General features: G+C 45.7%; 1 protein-coding gene across 3 annotated transcripts in view; it reads left to right on the forward strand.

Moving 5' to 3' along the window:
* Window positions 1-23538, forward strand: part of TMEM132D (transmembrane protein 132D) — a 192079-nt gene that overhangs the window by 75747 nt on the left and 92794 nt on the right. For all 3 annotated transcript variants that reach the window (XM_036393398.2, XM_036393397.2, XM_054516786.1), the window contains one exon: window positions 144-287. In XM_036393398.2, the coding sequence (XP_036249291.1) occupies window positions 144-287 (144 nt within the window). The remainder of the gene's footprint in view (window positions 1-143; window positions 288-23538) is intronic.

Below are 23538 nucleotides of genomic sequence, written 5' to 3' on the forward strand. Positions count from 1 at the left end.
CTCCTTTCCTTGTCCTGCTGTTGAACTCTTAATGAGTGGTGGCATTTTCTGTGGGGCAGTAATGAGAACACGATGATGAAATAAGGAGTAGGTTGAGCTGATATTTCCTGTCTGATTGGTGCAATATATTCTTGTTTTCCCAGGGCCAAGGTGAAGAGGGGTGTGAACGTTTTCAGTGTGAGAGCCAGCAGCCCCTACCTGTGGGACATCAGGGAGAGCGTGGATTACTCTGGCAAATATGCACCAGCTGTGGTGGTGTGCCAGAGGAAATCTGCTGCTGAGAACAGGTAGGTCGTGGCTGCTTTCAGTACATTTTAATGATTTTAATACATTTTCCTACGGTGCATGAGGAAATGCTTTTGGAAAAGCTGGGACTGTCGTTGTTTTGTACTCGTTGCTCAATCCACCACACAAATGTTACTCAGCCCTAGTGCTCAAAGGAAGTGAAAACTAGCAGAAAATGCTGTTGTCACAAATTATTTGGAAGAACTTGTTTCATATCTTCGAGCTTGATTGTGAATAGTTTAATTTTTTAAAAATTATTTTCATATGGCTGTTTGTGGTGGATTTTTTTTGGTTTGGTTTATTAATTTTGCTTGAGGTTTTCTTGGTGGATTGTGTCCCTTTCTTTGTTGGGTTTTTTTCTTGTTTCTGTTTTGGTCTTTTGTGACTATATGAAAATGATGTTGAGGGTGAGATTTAGATGAATTTTTGATCTGCAGAAGAAATAGATTTTCTGTTTTCCATTCCCATTCTGCAACATTGACGTGTCTTAAAATGCCTTCATCTGGCAGGTGGATGTTCCTTTTTTAATCACAAGTCTTTGGTTTAATGAATACATTTTTATATAATGTGCTGCTTCTTGTTCATTGTTTCTGACTGCAAGTCAAGTGCCCATTTATAATGACCAGACTGCCTTTGTTTGGGGCTGGCATTGCTGGTAGAAAAATTCCCACTTTATGTGTGTGATTCACATGTGAAATGTTACAGAATCTAATAGAGTTTGGGGATTTGTTACATGGTTTATGATATATAAGTAAATACCTTCTGAACATAATAATTAAGAAGCTTCATCTCCTTGCAATCTGCATGTATAAAAAAAGAGGAAGGGAAGAACTTCCCTTGGTAATCACTTTCTGCTTCTAATAGCTCAGATTCTACACAGTTCCTTTGCTATAGATGCTGAATTTTCCTCATCTAAAGCATATATTGTCATGTATCTGGCTGAATGGCATTGGGCAAAGCAGAAATGTGTGTATATGCCAAGGTGGGAGCTTCCTGTGCCAGGCACAGTCTGTCAGATTCCTTAAAATCCCCCTTCAAAGCTACTGGAGGAAAGGATGAATATTTTCATTGACAGAAATGGGCATTGGATCAAAATCAGAGATTATTTCAGCAATGACTTTTCCATCACACTTTATCTTGTTGGGCCCATAGAGTGCATTTGCCTGATTTCTGTTCCTCAGCAGGAAAATGTAAAGCAGCCTCATGGGGAAATTGAATCTTGGCAACTTAACTTCCCTTCACCATTCATCATCCAGTGGCAATCCTTTAAAATGACCCCTGGTACACAAAAAATAAATTACTATGTCATCTTTCATGCAGTGGTTGTGGATTCTGTGTGCTTGCACGTGCTGCTGGGTATAAACATTGCTGGATGTTTATTGAAAGAAATCTGGGGTTGTACACAGATGTTACTGGAAAGAAAACCCAGGCAGGGGAAGGTGTATGTGTACCTCTCCTGTGACTCCTGGTTTCATTTGCTCCATCGAGTTCCCAGCTGAGATTTTCTGGTTTTCTCACTTTTGAGAACTTCCTCCCTCTTTGCAACAAGTGCAAAGTATTTGCAATGCATTTCCCAGTGTATTGTTTTCCTCATTAAATGTAGTTGGCTCTGTTTAGCTCTGCATTTGAAGAAGCAAGATCAAGCATTTCATGGGGAAAGAGCACATTACATGTGCTCTACAGCTTTTGGGAAATAATTTTATCCTTATCTAGAAATGTTTGATGTCACCAAATAGGCACACTGGGTCACAGTTAAATATTGATGTCCTTTACCAAATTTTTGGCCTCCGTAGTTCATTTAGAAATTACAGAAACTCTATTTGCATATTCTTTAATTTCTCCTAAAAAGCAGAGGTCTGATCACATGGATGCAAAGGTGGCAATGTTAATTAACTGCAGATTCAGTACCTTTGTGTTCCTGATAGTTTTACATGGATCAGAAAATAGTGCTAATAAAGCTAACTCAGTGTGACAAGTGTAATTTCACGGCTTAAGGAGGCACTTGTGCAAGTGACAAACCAGAGCAGAATGCCAGAGCCTTCCCAGCTCGGGTTTGAAATATATCCGTCATTTTGTTTGGAGAGGTTCTGGCACCGGCAGCTTATCGTAACAGGATTAACATATAAATATTATCACAGCCAGCAGGGTGTTTTCAGATGAATATTAACAGCAAATATTATGATTCTGTCTGGGAATAACTAATTAAGCCCATCTGTCAAATATGATTTGAAGTTCTCGTGCCTTGCTTATTACGGGCTGGCGACAGCGTTCCAGATTAACGGAGAAGCAATTAGAAAGTTCTGCCCAGTTCTGCTGATTTCCTTCCCAGGCAGTAATAATTCTGTACCACTCTAAACCCTGACCCAGGAGATGATCAGATGTGTTTACTGCCTGTAGCACCTGCACAGCACTGCTGCTGTTCCCCGTGAAGCACCAATCCCCCACCCTTCTCCTGGCAAGCAGGTGACCAAACAAGCAAAGAGAAAATGCTCTGGGAATTGAGCAGTGATCAGAAATGGACTGGGGAAACCCTTCCTGCACTGACTGAGTCTGGGAGATGCATCCAATCTGTAAAGCCATCCTTTACTTCTGCCCTGGGGGTGGCTGATTTTATTTTTGTGCGTTCCCCGTGTACTGAGGTGAATGGAACAGGAGGGTGACATTCAGGAGTCCTGCCTTTCCTGAGTGTTTCCTTGGCTTGGGGCTGTTTCCCACCTTGCCCAAAATGACCTCTGTGCTGTGCTGTGCAGTGGTGATGGGGAGGAGGAGCAGCCCCAAGTCCAAGGTCTGGATTGCTGCCTGTTGTTGCTGTTGTTGTTCCCCAGCCCCAAGTCCAAGGTCTGGATTGCTGCCTGTTGTGGTTGTTCCCCAAGTCCAAGGTCTGGATTGCTGCCTGTTGCTGTTGCTGTTCCCCAGCCCCAAGTCCAAGGTCTGGATTGCTGCCTGTTGCTGTTGTTGTTGTTGTTGTTGTTCCCCAGACCCAAGTCCAAGGTCTGGATTGCTGCCTGTTGTTGCTGTTGTTGTTCCCCAGCCCCAAGTCCAAGGTCTGGATTGCTGCCTGCTGTTGTTGTTCCCCAAGTCCAAGGTCTGGATTGCTGCCTGTTGCTGTTGTTGTTCCCCAGCCCCAAGTCCAAGGTCTGGATTGCTGCCTGTTGCTGTTGTTGTTGTTCCCCAGCCCCAAGTCCAAGGTCTGGATTGCTGCCTGTTGTTGTTGTTGTTCCCCAAGTCCAAGGTCGGGATTGCTGCCTGCTGCTGTTGTTGTTCCCCAGTGCTGCTGTTGGGCTGGCGCGGTGCCCGCTGGGCTGGGCCTGGAATCCCCTGGGCGCTGGAGATGAGGATTCATTGGGGTTTCCTCCTCTGCAGAGCACCACTGGCAGCACCTCCCTCCATCCACAGCTCTGGGGAGACACCAGGCAAGGTGGTCTGGTGTGATAGTAATGGGTGTCCTGATCCTCTTACAGTATCCTATTTGTATTTATCTATCTATTTATATTGGGGGTAGAAATGTTTCTTGTTCCCATTCCATTACCGTGCTCTGTGCCTGTGGCAGGAATGGAGCCACTGATTCAGTGAAATACAAAATAATTACAGACAAAGCTTGGCCATCTCTGAGTAGAACCTTAATGAACATTTCCTGCCTTATCACCAAAAGTGTTTCAGTTATGTAATGGATAATTTGCTTGGCAATTTCCTTTCCCTTTTTCTGGAAATGTGACAAGGACAGCATTTGTTTTGATACTTTTCCTCCTCAGTTCTGTAGCACTGAAGGAGTTGCTGGTTTGTGCTGCCTGAAACCAGATGCTGCTGTCACAGAAACGGATTCTCAGTTTGAACTACAAGTGACTAAATCAGTTTGTGAGAACATGAGCACAGTGAGAGACAGTAACAGGATCTTCTGGGCTGTATTCTTCATTTATTCCTGCAAGTCTCATTTGTTCATGGTACTGTATTTCAGGGCTTCATTTTCTTAACACTTTTATAACTGAAGAAATTAACTTGGTATTAAATAACAACAGGGGACTGGAAAACGTATGCCAACACTGCCTTTGATTTTCTACACAATATTTTCTTTGTATTGCATTTATGCCATTGTCCTTAGTGCCCCGTTTCTCTCATTTTCCCATGCAATGATTAAATATTTTCATGTTGTAAATGCAGTGAGCTATTGCCTCGCTCTCTCACTTGTTGCACATGCCAGCACATTTGATGGACTCCCAAGAGTGCTGTAGTCCTAAAACACTTCTGAAGCCAACAAGAGCAACAAATTTAACATAAATAACGGCCTAATGGCCACAATAATTACACTCTGTCTCTTGCTGGTGTTCATCAAAATGCTTCATAAAAGTAGTTTAATGTTTTAGATCACCATTGATTTTTTTCCTTGCTCCCATGTGCTCACATGACTTTGTCACCCAGAAATGGATTATTGCTTGGAAAGAGAAATTTCTGCTCTAAAATAAGAGAAAGGGACGTGTGATGTAGTAAAAAAATCCCTTTATATTTTGTCACATCCCATCCTGTGGGAATCACGTGAACTTCACTTTGTCACTATGAAATAAAAGCAAGAAAGAGATTGCAGAAATCAGACTTTCAGAATGGAATATACTCAAGGGTGATGTTTTCAGAGCTGGACAGGCCCAGTGGGGGAAGAGCTGGGCTAGGCTGGATGTTGGGGATTTTAGTGGCAACCCAATGCATTATTTGTTTATGTGCATTCTAAGCAAAAAAAAAATTTCTCCTATTCATTTTTTAATCCTGGTTTTATTATTGAGGGAAACAGGAGGGAAGGGAGAAAGGTGATGCTTTTATGTGGTTCCAAAATTGCTTTCTGAGAATAATTACTCAGCCCTAAAAATTGTCTGTTCATTCAGGATTGTTGGTCCTGATGTAATCCATTAGGATATCTCTTGTTGGGCAGGTGGAATATGTTCATTTAATTCTGAAACAGCAGGGTTGAGCTCCATTTCTGCTTCTGAGACGTGTGGGTAATGATCAGCTGCAAACATATTTACCCTGGGTACTTTTAGAATTTCATGCTGTGTACACTTTAGGTTTTTCTGTTTCCTTCCTGTGTTAGTAGAAACCTCCAGGCTTCCAGGAGTTTGTCTGTTGTGATCATGTGCAAGTACTGAACATCTCAGAAGTCATGTTTACATTCCTCCGTTTGAAGGCAATTAGTCACAAACCTCCATTTCTCATTTTAAAGCTTAAATGTGCCCTCAGAGAGAGAACCCCTTGAGATGTTGAGGCAAATTTGTCTGAACCAAGCCTCAGTGCATTATTATTTTACATGCTGACCCACTTTTTCCATTTTTAAAAAAGAAAACTGTTTCATTTAGCAAGAAATGCAGAGTCTTTCTTGAAATCATTCTACACAATGCTAATACCCTAGAAAAGATGTTTATGGTTATCATCTGGGATCAAGCAAAGGGAAAGAGATGAAATAATAACCAATTATTCGATAAAGGCATTATTAGCCAACTTTTCCACCTGTTGGTTTGAGACATTCATTTAAAGAAAGCATTTCAAAGGCGTGGGGATGGCCTTTGGCACCTTAGGGGGCTCTGCTGGCTCTGGCACTCACGTGGAGCAGGTAACCCAGGGAACTGCAGCTCAAAGGGCACAGGTGATTGATTCCCTTTAATCTCAGCTCAGTCTCGGGCTCTCCTTGGGGAGCACGGCTGTTCCTGCTCCTTTGGTGTTGAGCAAGATGCTGCTGGAAGTGGGAAAGGCGAGAACCAGCACCGTCTTTTGAAGCTGTTAAAGAAAATAAATTCCCTCATTCAGGGGTTATCCTTTTGAAATACCAATGTATGACTTCTGTGGTGCCCCGGATCTGCAGATCTCCTGGGACTGGAGTTCTTGGAGCAGAATATTAGCAGAGCAGCTAATATTCAAATGTCCAGGGATCACTGGGGGAGCTGTGCTGGCTCCCCACAGCCTGGGGAGGAGCTGGGGCTCCCAACTCCAGCTCTCATTGCATGCATGGGAATAATGATATCATTCATGAGTAAATACAAGAAACTGATAAAGATGTTGTGTTCCCTTCAGAGGGCTTTGCAGGAGGAGGAGGTCTCACTTATCTTGGCCGTTCTCATGTTTGGCTCTGCTTTAGAGGGAGTGTGTTCCAGGGAACAATGACAGACAGTGGGACTGCAGGCTGGTGTCCTCAGGGCCAGGCTGCCCACACCTGCAGCACAGCTCTGCAGTCCTCCTCTGGATATCCAGAAGCCCTGGGAGGAAATTCTGTGTTCTCTGCACTGTCACAGCTGAACACAACCTGGAAGAGTGTTCCCTAATTTGAGTTGGAGCAGTTCCATGTTCCCATATGGCAGCATCAGGGTAACCTACCCCAGCTCAGCCAGCTGTGGCCTCAGGGCACAGCTTGGAACAGAGGAATTCTGGCTGCTTGGAAGGAGGATGCATTTCATTTCCTGGCCTAGTTCATCTGAAAGCATGTTACCCCTTTGTATATTGGGTTAAATCTTACTGGGTTTTACCTCACATATAAAAACAGTCATGGAAGGCAGGGATCTGTAGGTACTTCATGTATGGGGCTCCCAGATGACGCCAAAATGGAACAGAGAGCAGATAGTCAGTATTCCCTGTTCACGAACTCAGCTGGAATACAAGAAAAGCTGGGCTGGCTTCTGCAGCAGCGACTGTGATGGCTCAGGGGTGGGGCTGTGGATGGACCTGAGGAGTCCTGGGAGGAGTTCTGATGATTCCCGTGCTCACACAATGAGGGATCCTTTTCTGATGCTCTCATGGGAGGAGTCAGAGTGTCACTTTTGGCATTTCAAGAGGTTCTCCAGACACAGACACAGAGCTGTCTGTGCTGTGTGGCAATCAGGCTTGTTCTCTGTGAGTTAGCCCTGCAGTGCTCTGGGTAAAATGGGGTTCTGCAGCTCCATGTTCAGCATCAGCAGCTGCAGGGAGCTCTCAGGGACTCTTCTGAAGGTACTGCAGCTCTGCAGACAACTGACCTGCAGACAATAAATAATGTTGGGGCTTAATCCCCTTTCATTGAGAGTTCTTGGCGTGAAGAACTGGGAATCAGATAATTGGAGGGAAACAATCTAAGGTGAAGTAGTTTGCTGACAGAAGTCAGTTACAGAAAAGGCAGGTAATTCATGGATATGCTGGGAATTCTGACCTCTCCTCCTGGGTGATGTGCAGGTGTTTCTGTCTCCTCCCTTGCTGAGCACAGGCCCTCCTTTCTGTCTTGTGTTGAAGTAGCTAAAGGACATTTTCAATACTTTGGATAACCTCATTCATATTTAGTGCCTGTATTTTTACCCTGGTATTACCCAGTGTAATAAATATAATTTTAAGCTTGAGAAAGAATTATTTCCCTTAAGAACCTTCAGGATTCATCATTGTTATGCTTGCTCTGTGTTTGTGGTACTTAGCACTGTAGTTCTTATGTAGTTCTTAAACCTTTAGTAGCCCAGAGGCTAAAAATAACAATTCCAGTAGGACAAAGCCAGTTTGCTTTCTATTACAGAAGAGACAGCAAGTGAGTAATCTCCTGTCTATTAAAAATCTAATATTAAATGCAAAAGTGTGTCTTGTGAAAATATCTCTAATGCTGCTGTTGATTTTTTTTTCCCCTTGGAGGAAATCTTGTAAGAAGTAATACTAATTACTGAGAGGGTTGGAAAGTTGAGTGGATGACTTAAAATATGAGCTGAGGCTAAAAATATGCCTGTTGCTCTTGAGACATGGGAATTCCCATGTTTTGGGTGAAAAAAATCAATCTGTCACATCTAAATCAACACACAACTAAGTGTGGGCCAGAAGGTTAAGGGAATTATGTAACAGAGCCTGGCATCCTTCGAAATCACAAAACCAGTCCTAAATAAATTCCAGCTGCTAGTACAAGGCTGAGTTCACTGGGCATTTGCATGATTTTATGGCTTCAGCCCTTGCTGTGCAGATGCATCAATGGCACAGTTCTCTGGAATTATTGCTGGTGTGTCTTAGATCTCTTTTTGGAGTTTCTCTTTTTGGAGTTTCTGTTGGCTTCCGTGCCAGTAAAAGAATTTGGGTGTTTGGGATGCCTTGTCTTTGTGGGTGTCTCTGACATGGACAAGTGTGTAAATCCTGGGCTCTGAGCTGCGGGATTCCATGCAGAGCAGGGTGTGCTCCCTGGATATTCTGGGTGCCATCAAGGAGTGCCACGTGCCCCCTTCCTCCCCCTGCAGCAGCACACTCCATCCAGCCTGGCTGCTGTTTGCAGCCCAAGGCACAGTGTGGAGCTGAGCTCTGTGGTGTGGGCTGGAGCTGGTGCAACGTGCAGCACACTTTGTGTCTCTGCCACAGGCTGGGTCTGTTTGCGATCCATGCTTGTTGTGTGAATGGTGAATCCTCTTCTGTGGATGATATTTGTCACTGAGTGTGAGTGGAAGAATGCGCAGGGAAAACATTCCACCAGAAGTTAGGCAGGAGGATTTTCCTGTGTGGGAGTGGGGATTCAGGCTGTACGTCCATGGCAGTAAGTGAGCTGGGAAGGGACCAGTGGCTTGTGCATGATTCCTTGGAGAAGTGCAGGAGTTGCTGCAGTGTGTGTTCCCTTTGTTACTCAGGAGCCCTCAGAGTTCTTCGTGTCAGAAGTAGAAATGTGGCTTTGTGTCAGATATATTTGGAAATGGGAGTATTTGCAGCTCTGCTGCTCTGCCTGTGATGCAAGAGTGGCCTAGGCTGGGCACTTAGATAGACAGGGAGAAATGCTTCACTGAAAGAGTGACTGAATTGTCTGCCCAGGTGGAGTCACCATCCCTGGACGTGGCACTCGGAGCCATGGCTTGGTTGATCAGGTGCTGTGAGGTCAAGGGTTGGGCTGATGATCTCAAAGCTCTTTTCCACCCTGGTTAATTCTGCCATTCTCTCATTCAATGATGAGAAGTCCCCAGTCCAAGGGAATGTGGCCCTGGCAGGGTGCATCTGCTGCTGGCTCCGTTTCCAGAAGGATCCAGAGCAGATCCAAGGCTGTGCCTGGGGTTCTGTGCCAGGGTGGCACTGAGGGATCACCTGCACTTATGCAAATGTGCTCGTGTTATTCTTAGTTCCAAGGGTTACCTGAAGCTAATATTCAAATGTGCAATTAGCTGAATGGATGGCTGCTATCTGCAGTGATTCTTGAGATAAATTTTCCCTGGCATGTTGCAGGAATGCCTGCCTGCCTTTTTCTCAGCTTTAGCTGAAATACTTGAAAATCCCTTCAGTGTTGACAAGATACTATCTTTCCTAGAAGCCTTACCTGTGGCCCTGAGCCACACACTCCTTCAGCAAGTCCTTGGTCACAGGATGAGCAGAATCCTTGAAACTGGCACTGGAACAGGGCCTTTCACTGTGACCTTGTGAAGTGCTGGGTGGAACTTCTTCATTTTCAGTTTATTATTACACTCCTCATTTATTCCCATACTAGAGAGAAAATAATTAGCTTGAATAATTTTCAATCCAAATAATCTATTCCTGAGTGGCAAATATTGTACCTGGAAACAGATCCATTATGAAGTGTTTCCTCTGAGATGCATTTTCCTGTTAATTGTTGAAGCAATTAATTTCCTTACAGACACTTGCAGGTCTTTGTGTGGAGTAGTGAAGGCAAGGAGAACAGCAGGCCTGGAAGAGAACAAAAGCTGCCTGTAAAAAATGAGCACAGAATGAATAAAGGGAATGTATGTGGAGTACATTCTCTGTGTTGTCCATACATTGTGCACTTGTCAGCATCCATAGCGGAGGAGCTTTAGCAGCTGCAGAAATCAGGAGATGCTGGAGTGAATCTGATGCATATTCATGAGGAACAGTCTCACAGGAACACGTGGGACTTGTTCCACAGGACCATGGGCACAGAGGAGTTTGGCAGACAGGCTCTGACAAGTCTGGGTGTGACACGTGTTTCAGAATAACATCTCCCTCGTGTCCTGGGATCCACACTTCGGAAAAATTTGGGTGGATTTTTATAGGGAAAACAAAGTTCTGTTTTGCATCTTGGATGCCAAACCCAAAATTTATCCAAACTGTGTCCCTTGCCAGTCTTTGAGTCTTTGCTTGGAAGCATAAGAAACTTCATCACGTTCTTCTATTTTTGAGTGTTGATTTCCAATTCTAAACGTCTGTTAATATAAACAGACAAGGCTGTTCTCCTAAATTCCACTGCACATGGCAAAATGGCTGCAATTTAACTTGGTTTTCCCAAAAGCTAGATACACCTCTTAGATGGAAATTTATATCTTCATTTTATAGCTTCATTTCTTTGCCAAGTTGTCAACTACTGAATGGAGGATGGTGCAACAAATAATTTTGAATTGTCCTAATTATTTTTGTAGCTTTCAAATCTACATGTTATATTCCTGCGATCTCACCAATATCTATTTATGTTAGAGATGCATTTACACATTCAGTGCATACCTATTGTCTATATTGCAATTCTTTTTAGGTTCTGATAGATTGAATCAGGTTTGATTTTATGCACATTCAATACCAAGAAGGCTGAGGAAGAGAGGGGGGTTGTGGGTTTATTCTGCATTTGTTTTCTATATTTGAGTAAGATAAACCTCTGACTTAGTCCATAAGAGTCTCAAAGAGAATTACAATGTCTTGATGAAAAATTACTATTTGTTCAAAAATCAAGACTTTGTTCTCATAAAGGACATGAAAATAAATCTTGTTTGCAGTGGCTCTCAGCAGCAAAGGATCAGGAATTTAGCTGTCTCCAGAGTTTTGGGATAAATGACAGTTTTAGAAATGCAGCCTTACGATCAAATCTCTGAGATGGTGGCAATCAGCAGTTGTTTTGTAAAAGCTGTATTTTTGCTCTTCACTTTAGGTGTGTGCATTTGGCACTCTCATCTTTCTTATGTAATTATCTAGGAAAATATCTCTTGTGCAGTGGTTTAAGGGATTAATCTTGTTTATGAAAAGAAATGCTTCTTCTGCTTCTTGGATAAACCACAAATAAAGATTTTACTCTTCAATTGTAATCAGGACTTGTAAACACACCCAAAAGTCCTGATGAACTGCTACTGATCACTGAGGTGCTTCCATCAGAAACTGCAGAGTTTAATTGAATGGAAATACTCAATTAGCAGGCAGGTGAAGGCTCTCAGGTAGGAGAATTGCTGTCAGGCTCAGCCCTGTACCACAGACCTGCTGGGATGGAGATGATGCTCTCACCTGTCACTTCAGAGGCTGAATATCTCATTTTCCATTACAAAAAAGATGTGGTAAATGGAACTTTTTAACTTTTAGTGGAAAAGGAAGAGTTGTGCCAGGGGCAGAGCAAAGAAGGCAAATATTTAGATGTGGTCTAGAAGGAAAAGCAGGATGTACATTGATGGAGATGCAATGCACACACAGGAAGGAGTAAATTACAGCCCTTGATTTGTCCCCCAGGCTCGTGTGAATGCTGCAGTGTAGGGTAACAGGGCTGCTGTAAACTGCCCATGCCAGGAACAAGCACTGTCAGCACTGTGCTTACACATCTGGCCGTGGGGCACCATTCCTAAATACCAGTTTGCATGGCAAGCTTGCAGTCCCTCAGGTGCTGGGGCTTTTCAGAGCATAAATGTGTATTTAGATCCATCAGAAAAGGAGCATTTTTGATCAGTGCCTGTGCAGAAGTCTCCTGTTCTAAAATTAGAAAGTCAATTTGTCTGTTAAGCCAGGGGAAGAAGCAGCTCTACAAGCCCTCTGAAATTAGCACTGGAACAAGCTGTATTGAACTCATCTGCAGCTTTACACTCCGGGGCAGTGGCTGCATCCAACACAGACAATATTTCCCCAGGCTGTCACAGCTATTTGACAAGGAAAGGAGGAGGGGGAGCAGGGAGTTGCTTCAGTCTGATCTCTAAGTGAAATAACCAGCTGAACTTTTAAAATCATCCAGAAGATTAAAGGACGCTTCAAACAGCCTGGTGTGTCAATTTATTCTGCCGAGTGTCTCTTCCTTAATTGTCACAAAACGAAGACATTAAAGGTAACAGAGTCATGTGCTCTGCTAAAAGGTGCTGCTGCTTTAGAGAAAGCTGTTACTGGGGAGGAGAAATGCAGAGGGAGGTCTTTCATGTAGTACAGAGCTGGGAGAAAAAAGGAAATAAAGCAACAATTTGAATGCATTTGATTTTCTACAGATAGTACCTGGAAAGGATTGGCCATTGTTGTAGGTGTGCAAGAATCTGTGTCTCTCCAGTTACAGTGAAGTTTTATCATTGCAAAGGCCCTGCAGCTGTTGGGCAGATGAGAGGCACTGACCATAAACAGCTTCCATCCCCACAAATTCTACAAAACCTCGGCCTGGAGAGGCACAAGGACCTGGAAAACTCCAGAAGCTTTCAAGGAAAAAGTGAGGTGGGGTGCAAAGCAGTGCACACAGCTTTTGCTGCTTCCCCCCCAGAGGCCTGGGTGGAAATATGAAAGAAATTTGTGCAGCAGCATATCAGGCCTTGAGAATGATTTCCATGACTAATAATTCAAATTAAGTTACATACATGTATGTGATATTAGGCGATTGCAATTTCAATATGTTGTAGATTAAATTCACCTAATATTTGTGCTGTGCGGGCCACGTCTCAGAGAATGTGCATAAAGATGTCAAGTCAATTTCTCAAGCTTTTTTCTCCCACAATATGAGATTTTTTTTCCATTAGCTCTTAATTTACATATTGTTTCTGCGCTCTGTGGATATTGCTTTCCTTTTTGTTTATACATCAACAATATTCATGCTTTCTATTTTTAACATTATAATATTCCCCCTAATTCAGGGAGGTGTCAACAGGCGAGTGGATATATTCAAGTGCTGTGGTGTGTTGTGCAGATCTCTCACTAATAATAGGTGTAGGATGGTTCATTTCAAAGGAGAGAACCTAGGCTTATTTCTGTCATAAATACAGCCTGCAGTAGTACACATGTGCTAGCTCCAGAATACATTTGTCATTTTTAATGAAGGAAATAAAGCACGTAACTACAGCTAGGTCAGTTTTTCATTAATTTCATTAAGTTTTTTCCTTTGAAGAAAAAAAGGGGATTTTAGTCAGGTTTTGAGAGCAAACGAGTCCCATGCTGCCTGTGCATGTGTGCCTTAGATTTGACAAAGCTGACTCAGAGATGGGCATTTCTTATCTGTGTCAGGAAAATACACAGAGTAGAGGAAAAACAGAATAGAGAGTCTCCAGGCAGCTGAATTCTTATCAATAGGCAATTATGGAAAAATCTTAAATAAGAGCTTGGAGTTGCTTGGACACAAGAGCCAATCAAGCTTGAGACAGAGTTCTGTAGGAAAGTGGCTTTTTCTTGCTCCATCCTCATGGAGCCTCTTCTTTTCTATGCTTAAATAATTGCCAGAAAATCTTGGCTCTGGAGTGCACAGCTGGCTTTGGGGCTTCACTTATCAACATGTGGGACTGGGGAGGAGCTGAAAGGTGAGCTCTGGGAGGCAGGAGGAGCTGAAAGGTGAGCTCTGGGAGGAAGGAGGAGCTGACAGGTGAGCTCTGGGAGGAGCTGACAGGTGAGCTCTGGGAGGCACTGGGAGGAGCTGACAGGTGAGCTCTGGAAGGGACTGGGGAGGAGCTGACAGGTGAGCTCTGGAAGGCAGGAGGAGCTGACAGACAGGTGAGCTCTGGGAGGCAGGGGTAGGAATTCCCTTCCGCTGGGATGGGTGCAGGGAGGGCACTCCCAGTGCTCTGGTCCCCAGCTCAGCACCAGTCCAGGTGTGTTTGCAGGGCTGGGTGCCCCTGAGGAGAGCAGCAGTGCTGTGGTTAATGCTGCCAGTCCCAGGGCTGGCCCTACCTGAGCTTAGCCAGGAGCTGCCTCCTGAACCGAGGAACGTCTGCTCACCTGAGCCACTGCTCGGTGCAGCTGCCCTCTTACCCCCTCTCGTCTTTCCCAGAGCTGATCCCTCTGGGGATGGCTCCTTGTGGCCCCCCAGCACTGGAGCTGGCAGAGCTCACTCCAGTTCAGTGGGGCTGGGACTGGACACAGCCCAGTTCTGCTGGTGGGAAGGGTCCCTCCAGAGAGCCCTGCAGGCAGAGCTTCAGCCTGAGGAGCTGGGCAGGGCTAGGACAGGCAGTGGTGATTCCAGTCCCTCCCTGGGGTGAGGAACATCCTCGCCTAGCCCTCCATCAGGGAATCTCTGCTCTTCCCATCAGGGAATCTCTGCTCTTCCCATCAGGGAATCTCTGCTCTCCCCTCCGTTCCCCTGGGGGATGCACAGTGCATTAGATGCTGCTGGGGTGGGTGCACAGTGCATTATATGCTGCTGGGGTTTTGCACAGTGCATTCGATGCTGCTGGGGTGGGTGCACAGTGCATTAGCTGCTGCTGGGGTTTTGGACAGTGCATTAGCTGCTGCTGGGGTGGGTGCACAGTGCATTAGATGCTGCTGGGTGGATGCACAGTGCATTAGGTGCTGCTGGGGTTTTGCACAGTGCATTAGATGCTGCTGGGGTGGGTGCAGAGTGCATTAGGTGCTGCTGGGGTGGGTGCACAGTGCATTAGATGCTGCTGGGTGGATGCACAGTGCATTCGATGCTGCTGGGGTGCGTGCACAGTGCATTAGATGCTGCTGGGTGGGTGCACAGTGCATTAGGTGCTGCTGGGTGGGTGCACAGTGCATTAGGTGCTGCTGGGTGGGTGCACAGTGCATTAGATGCTGCTGGGGTTTTGGACAGTGCATTCGATGCTGCTGGGTGGGTGCACAGTGCATTAGGTGCTGCTGGGTGGGTGCACAGTACATTAGATGCTGCTGGGGTTTTGCACAGTGCATTCGATGCTGCTGGGGTTTTGGACAGTGCATTAGATGCTGCTGGGGTGGGTGCACAGTGCATTAGGTGCTGCTGGAGTGGATGCACAGTGCATTAGATGCTGCTGGGTGGGTGCACAGTGCATTAGGTGCTGCTGGGTGGGTGCACAGTGCATTAGGTGCTGCTGGGTGGGTGCACAGTGCATTAGATGCTGCTGGGGTTTTGGACAGTGCATTAGATGCTGCTGGGTGGGTGCACAGTGCATTAGGTGCTGCTGGGTGGGTGCACAGTACATTAGATGCTGCTGGGGTTTTGCACAGTGCATTCGATGCTGCTGGGGTTTTGGACAGTGCATTAGATGCTGCTGGGGTGGGTGCACAGTGCATTAGGTGCTGCTGGAGTGGATGCACAGTGCATTAGATGCTGCTGGGTGGATGCACACTGCATTAGGTGCTGCTGGGGTGCATGGACAGCTGGGCTGGGTTCTGCCCCCCAGCAGCAGGAAGGATTTGGTGGGGCAGAAGGAGCCCTGAGAGGTGAATTGTGTGTGAGCTCTGCAGCTCCCCCTGAGCTGGATGAACAGAGCAGTGCTCACCTGGAGCAGCACACAGACACCAGCCGAGCAGGGAGGCACGCCCTGCCACCTCTGCTCCTCTCCCAAACACAAAACACAAAACACAAGCTCTCTCAAGAGGGATGGGGCTTAGCAGGGAAAATGGAAGTCAGAATCTTCAAGGTTAAAAAGTTCTGTCTAACCTTTCATATTATTGCTCAGAAGAATTATTTTTTGAAGTTAATAAACCACGTGCATTCACCTCATATGGCTATTTCCCTCCCCAAACAAATTGCTTTTATTGTCAAAGCTACAAATTCGGGCATTGTGATCGATACCATCGTTTTATGAGCTGTCAGGAAAGGGACTTGAAGATGCAGCTTTGCTTGATTGTGTAGGAATAAAGATTGATCAGCCCTGTTGCTGCTCCTGTATAGATCCTGGCTGATTCCCATCCAGAGTACAAAGCAGAGCACCATCCCCTCATCCCTCTTCAGAATCACAGTCGATAGCTTTCCCTCTGTGCTCCTCTGCCAGCTCCTCAAAGTACAGCCCCACTTAATGGCTGAAGAGGGGCACAGAGGAGCAACAGAGGTATTTTGGTGTTGGGGGGTCTCTCCCTCATAGGAAAATGTGATTTTAATTCCAGACTTTTCTTGGTTCATTTTGGAGAAGTTACTGAGCCAAGACTGTTTGCTTGCACTGCTCCATGTCTGTGTTATTGCTTTTTGAGTGAAGAGTGCAAGATGAGAACAGTGAGCTGCTGGGTCTGGAGGGGCACTGAGGCTCTGCAGTGTCACACCCTGCTCCAGAGGGAAATGCAGTCTGCTGCTCTCAGGGTTTGCTGAACATATTTATGTCCAGTGGGAAAAAAGGGAGTATTGGCTGAGGTATTTTCATGTCTGTATTCATTTACCATAAGAAGTGTTGCTGTAAGTGTTGCTCAGGTGACTTAACAGACTTGTGCATGGTGCAGGTTGTGCAGTGCCCACAAGCTGGACCTTTGTTAGGCCACAGGTAAGTCAGGAGTCACATCCCCAGCTGCAGGTTTGTTCAGGATTCACATCCCCAGCTGCAGGTTTGTTCAGGAATTGCATCCCCAGCTGTAGGTTTGTTCAGGAATTGCATTCCCAGCTGCAGGTTTGTTCAGGTTTGTTCAGGATTCACATCCCCAGCTGCAGGTTTGTTCAGGTTTGTTCAGGATTCACATCCCCAGCTGCAGGTTTGTTCAGGTTTGTTCAGGAATTGCATTCCCAGCTGCAGGTTTGTTCAGGAATCACATCCCCAGCTGCAGGTTTGTTCAGGTTTGTTCAGGATTCACATCCCCAGCTGCAGGTTTGTTCAGGTTTGTTCAGGAATCACATCCCCAGCTGCAGGTTTGTTCAGGTTTGTTCAGGATTCACATTCCCAGCTGCAGGTTTGTTCAGGAATGGCATCCCCAGCTGCAGGTTTGTTCAGGAATCACATCCCCAGCTGCAGGTTTGTTCAGGTTTGTTCAGGAATCACATCCCCAGCTGCAGGTTTGCAGCAGCTGTGAGGTTTTTCCTGTTCCATGTGTGCCCTCAATGATAAGGGGCTGTGCCTGCCCTTTATCACCGAGGGCATGCATGGAACAGGAGGGGGAGCGCCTTCCTTGCCCTCCTGCCTCTGCTTTGTCTGGCAGGGAGCTGCTTTGGCATCAGAGTGCCAGAACACAGCCCTGCCATCTCGTGGTGGGTCCCCAGAAGGGCTCAGTGCCCGTCCCAGGGGTGCCAGGGCAGGGAGGCAGCTGCAGGACGTGGCACAGGCTCCTGTGAATCCAGAGCAGCACGTTTGGTGTGCCCTCACCCAGGGGTGACCCACGCCTGCTTTGGGTTTCACGTGAGGAGTGGGGCCATCAATGCCTGGCACTGACACTGGGGGATGATACAAACATTGCATGCTTCGTGTCTGTAAAAGCTTTTGGCAGTTTTGGACAGGAGGCTTGCACAAACAAATCTAGAGATTTTAGAGTGGCCATCGTTCTGGGGCAAGTCCTGCTCTTGCTTAAGTGCTGGGTTCCACTGGATCTTCTCTTGAGTTTGTACCTTTGCTTTCATGGGCTTACAGGAGGTCCTCTGGAGCTCCCCCTGTCCAAGGTTCACTGCCCTGGAATCCCACTGCAATGGAGTGGAAAGCCCATCAAAATCTCCCTGCATTTGCACTCAAGTGACATATGGCCATGGTGTTAATTTAAAAAATAAAGTGATGGTCTTGTAGTCTCCATGGAGACTGAGCATGCTGGAAGAGGAGGGAGTATAAAATATTTTCAATTTTCGGTTGAAAGGCAGAGATCAAAAGTTGTTCTGGTTAAAATGCTGGTGGGTGTCAACATGCCCAGTTGAATGATAAGGAATTTTGCACAAATGCTGTGCAAAATGTTTTGAAAATGAGATTTTAAAGCAGGTTCCCTGTAGTATTTTTAATGGGTTTCTGGAATAGAGCTGGATGTGTACTGTCTGTGCCTTTGTCAAATTCCTAGCAGAGTGCATGAGCAGGGAAGGTAAAATACCCATCCTGGCAACAAGGAATCCTTGTTTTACAGGGCAGCATCCCAATTCTTTTCGAGGATCATAAAAAGTAAATGAAAGGAGGCCTAGCAGAAATGGAGACATTCCATGTGATTAAGATGTCTGGCTGTCAAAGAAGCCAAAAAAAAAAAAATTAAAAAAAAGCTTTCCCAAGCTTGCTTTGGGGAAGAAAGAGCCAGAAAACCACATGAGAAGTATTCAGCAAGGAGCAATAATCCTGTTTGTTGGTAGCTGGTGAATTTGGTTCAGTGCTGTTCCTCAGGCACTTGGAGAGCATTGCTGGGAAAGTGTTCCTGGGGGAAAATCACCTTACTGCCTAAATGCAAAGTGGACAGCAGCAAAGGATGCATTCTGCAACTTTCTGTTCCCAGGTGACCATAGGAACAGCTTTGCTGACATCCAAAACGCAGGGTTTGTGAGCTGGGATTGAAAAATCACTAATTCAGTGGTTTGCATCTTAAATGGCCGTGGGCAGGGTGGGACTGACAGGTACAGGGACAGACAGTTTGCCTCTTAGGATGATTTCCATGGGGAGGACAGTTTAAAACAGCAGAACTGGCAATTCTGGCTGCTCTTGGTGCTCCAGCTGAGGAAAGTTTATTGAGTCCTCCCTGGCTGATGGTGGATGGTACTTGTTTATTTAAATATTTTACAGGTATGGATCTGGTGCTAAAAGCCAGGGATGTCAATGGATTTAGCAGCCTGAGGGGGGAAGAGGAGCAGAATGAGAGGGGAGGGTGGGTGAGGGTCTGTGCAGCCCATTGCTCTGGCGCTGGGGTCCCTTGCTGCCTCTGGAGCCCTCGTTCACTGAACTCACCCAGGGCACTTGGAGATGAAGGCTGGAGCTTCTCTTGGCTCCTGGGGGCTGAATGTGCATTGCTTGAACAAGGATTATGAGTGGATCCTACTGTTTTGGGATGAAGTTTTGCCAGTGATATAACCACAACAAGATTTCTTTATTAAAATACTTTTTGAGCATTATTAAAAGAAAAATTAAAAGGCCCTGCACTCTTTCTCCCTTTAGATCAGAGTGGAATAAATACAGAATTTGGGGAAGACAGGAAGGAAAAAACCACACATGAAATGCAAAAATATATTCAGTTCTGTACCACTGTCTGCCTTGGAATTGGCTTCCTCTGTCAGTAAACAACTGAACAGATGGAAAAGGTCTGAAACAAAGGGAAAACAGTACCTAACAAAAATACTTGGTGCTTGTTACCTGGAGAGAGTGCTCGAGTGAAGGCAAATAGATGAGGGTTGGCTTGCAGCAGAAGGAAAAATGAGGTTTTACAAATCACGGCTGTTGAGTTTTGGTTTAGGAAATGTGGTAATCTTGAAAGGAGCAGGCATTTTATGCTGTAGGTGCTGGCACCACCCGAAATAGAAATGGCTTTGGTAGCTGTGAACTTTCTCAGCAGTCAGTGCAGTGTTTTTCTCATGCTGTTCTGTGTGGGAAACTCAATCAGTGCCTGCTTTGCCCTGCCTGGTCCTTTTGTTCCTGGAGTCAAACCACCAGGTGATTCCCTGGGTTTCTCCATTTGCAGGAATAATTCAGTAACAAGAATTTTTGTCTGTCAAGGATCAGACAAAATTTTGTATTTTTTTGACCCTGTAATAGACTGACATCAAATTATGGCTTAAATTTAGGCACCAGGTTTTGCAAGCAGCACTTTGGACAGGAATTCTTTATTTCTCAGAGGCTGGGAAACTACACCAATTTTTTAATAGCTTTGATTTGTTAGTACATTTATATTGAATCTGTTTATTCTTCCCTAACTCCCTCTAATAGAAATTAAACATGTAATTAATTTAATAATAGCACCTGGGTCAAGGGAATTATTTCATGCCACCTCTCAGTTAATAGGAATGAAGATATTTTATTCTGAAGGCTATTGTGTATGCAGAAATTTTCCATTTCAAAAAGAATAATTAGCAGTATTGTTAAGTGAACTGGGTTTATCTTTGGTCAGCTTTGCATTCCAGAATGACTGAAGAGCAGAACAGTTGAAATGTTTTCTCTGCTGCTCAGTTCTGGCATGGCACCTGCAATGTCCTTGGATCAGTGCTAGTGCAGTCACTTTGGTTCTGTGCTTGGCCTAACTGGGAAATGGGAGCTGCTTCTGGCATGCACCTGGAGAAATGAGTGTGCCCAGCTCCTGGGGAGGCTTTCAGCACACAGCCAACTTCTGCTGACTCCATTTAAATGTGAAGTGTTGGTGCACATGGGGCAAATTGAAAGGTACCCTTACAGCTGGAAATCTCTGCTAGTTCAGTTCTTTCAAAGTTCTGACTTCAGAATAGGAAGATGTTTTACCTCTCCCCCCAAAACCCAACTAAACCCCTTTTGTCTGTGTAGTTCAGACACAAAGCTCTTAAAAATCACTCTGTTCACTTGTAACATGTATTCGTTTGCCAAGGCTCTGAGTGGGTGTTGAATTTTATCTAAAGGACAGTGTGAATAGCCTCTGGGGCTTAATTTAGAATTTATACAATTTCCCACTTCTCTTAGATAAATCCTAGTGAAGGAAACATCTTTCATATGTAAAGAAAGTTGTGATTTCCACCCCATTTAAAGTCATGTTTTATTTAGACCATTCTATTTCCTCTTCTCTTGGGGCAGTATCTGAATTCCTTGTCAGTCATTAACTACATTAGATGCATTAGATGAAAACATTTGAACATTTTTTGGTCAGAGAAACAACATTTAATGAATTAATGCTGTGTACATGTTCTCAGTGGGAGCTTTGTGCTCTTTTCCTGCCTGCCCAAAATTGCAGGAGCTTTTTGTCTTAATGGAACTGGAGTGGGCACTTGAGTGGGCAGGTCCCTCTGTGTGCTGCAGCTCTTCAGGGGCTCTGATGGTAAATTCTGAACCTTTTCCTGCTCATGCTCTGGGCTGGAGATCTCAGCACCAAATGAGCCTCAGTAAATGTCATTTTGGGAAGGACATGGCAGCACCTTGTGCTGGGGTGTGCTGCTCCGTGCCCTGGGCACCTCAGCACTGAATGAGCCTCAGTAAATGTCATTTTGGGAAGGACATGGCAGCGCCTTGTGCTGGGGTGTGCTGCTCCGTGCCCTGGGCACCTCAGCACCAAATGAGCCTCAGTAAATGTCATTTTGGGAAGGACATGGCAGCACCTTGTGCTGGGGTGTGCTGCTCCGTGCCCTGGGCACCCCCAGCCCAGCCCAGCCCTCCTGTCCTGCCCCCAGCAGCAGCTCCCTGCCCAGGGCTGCCAGGGCTCCATGGACTTCACCTGCCTGCACAATGTGCCTCCATCTCAGGCAGCACAGCCAGGAGAGCTCTTCCCTTTGAGGCTGGGAACACCTCCTGCAGCTGCACTGGCTCTGTGGGGACACAGGGAGAGGGGAGCAGTGGAGCTGTCCCTGCCTTGGCTGCCTGGAACAAGGAACAAGGTTCCATAGAGTTGGGGTGCTGCCCTTTCATTCATGGAACAAGGAGCAAGGTTCCATAGAGTTGGGGTGCTGCTCTCTCATTCCTGGAACAAAGAGCAGGGTTCCATAGAGTTGGGGTGCTGCTCTTCCACTCCTGGAACAAAGAGCAAGGTTCCATAGAGTTGGGGTGCTGCTCTCTCATTCCTGGAACAAAGAGCAGGGTTCCATAGAGTTGGGGTGCTGCCCTTTCATTCCTGGAATAAGGAGCAAGGTTCCATAGAGTTGGGGTGCTGCTCTTCCACTCCTGGAACAAAGAGCAAGGTTATAGCAGTTGGGGTGCTGCTCCTTTATTCCTTGTGCCCCCGCTGTGCCTGCCCCTTGCTGCCTGGATCAGGAGTGTCTCTGAGTGAAAGCTGAGCACAAACACACTCCAGTGCTCTGGCTGGGCCTGCAGAGTCCTCAGCTGGGGCTGTGGGGTGCTCCAGTGACAGCAGGGAGGAGCTGTCATCACACAAACCAAAGAGCCCCGATGGAAATGGGGAAAGGAGCCACCAGCAGTGCACTGGTGACCTGCACAATGACAGCAGTGACCTCCTTGGAAATGGGCACTCGTGCACTGCTCACACCTGAGGGGAATTTGAAACTTGCTTTGACTGGTCTCTTATATTCCTATTGATTTTACAGTTTTCCTTACAATTAACAGATAAGGTGCTTTTCTCCCTCCACTCAGCATGTTATTTATCCTTCCCAGACAAGGGTTATTACATGCTGTCTCTTTTTCAGGCAAAATCCAATAAATTTTCTGATCTCTGCTGTAAAACCGGGGTAAACGGATCGTGCAGAGGAGTCATCTGTCATGATTCCTCCTTAGTGTCTTGCAGGAAATGAGCAGCCAGGAAGAATCTACCAAGGCTGAAAGATGGTATTTCCTTCTTTTAGCTCAACCTCGAGGAACCCAGCCTCAAACAGTGAAGTGTATATGAAATTCTCAACTTACTTCTCTCTGGCCCTGTTGTTTTGAAGAAACTAAAAGCCTCACAAGCTTTTGAGGTTTCTGTTCTTTTTTTTTTTTTAAATGCTTATTGGATCTTTGGCTGGAAAAACACATCCCTTCAGTGAGCACTGGCACAACTGTTCAGCTGCACTTCATTAATATGCACATACTTAGCCTGCTCTTGATTGCTCTTGCTGCCACACCAGAGGTGGGGGATCAGCCAGTGGAACCAATAGCCAGCTTTTGGCAATAGATAAAACCACGGGAAAGCTAAAAACAGGAGTGATTGCTCTTCACAGAGCATCCCAGACTGGGGTGCTTAGCCAAGGAGAGGGACCATTCTGAGACAGCTCATACCTGCCTTTAGAAGCGTGGGTTTTGCACAATGACTATCCTGCAGCGTTTTCTTGGCAACCTTCCTCTGTAAGGCTGCCCTGGAGCACAAGCTCTGTCCTTCCCTTGCTCCTGAGTCCCTGAAGTTTAACCTGAAATCTTGCTGGCATCAGTAGGATTTGGACACTTGCTTGAATTTCAGCAATTATATTTTCTTGAAGCATTTATTGGAAATGAATTAATTGGCTGGGCAGCCTTGGAGCATGGGGATAATGTGGGCTCTTACAGTAAACATGAGAAAGATATTCTAGGGCAAGTAGAGGATTTTGGATGCATCAAATTGGAATTTTTCAAATTAAAAACTGAACTGAGATCGGATTTTCAGGAATGCTGGAGTGCTGTTGGGGTGATGGTGAGGGGAGGAGTGGAAAGCTCAGTCCTGTGTCCCCAGGCAGGCAGGCAGGCACATCACTGGTTTCATTAACAATCTGACCAGGTGCAATTGAAATCCTTCTCCTTTTATCCCTGCTTGCTTCAGCTCCTCTTTCCCTGCTGCTCATCAGTGGTGACACAGAACAAAGAGAAGGAAGTTCTCACTGTTTCTTATCTGGTTCCTTGGTGACCAACAGGAGATAAACCTGTCGAGTCCTAGGCCAGACTCTTGTGGCAGAGTTTCCCTGGGAGGAAT

This window comes from Molothrus ater, chromosome 18 (genome assembly GCF_012460135.2).
Source record: "Molothrus ater isolate BHLD 08-10-18 breed brown headed cowbird chromosome 18, BPBGC_Mater_1.1, whole genome shotgun sequence".
In the NCBI taxonomy this organism is placed as follows: domain Eukaryota; kingdom Metazoa; phylum Chordata; class Aves; order Passeriformes; family Icteridae; genus Molothrus; species Molothrus ater.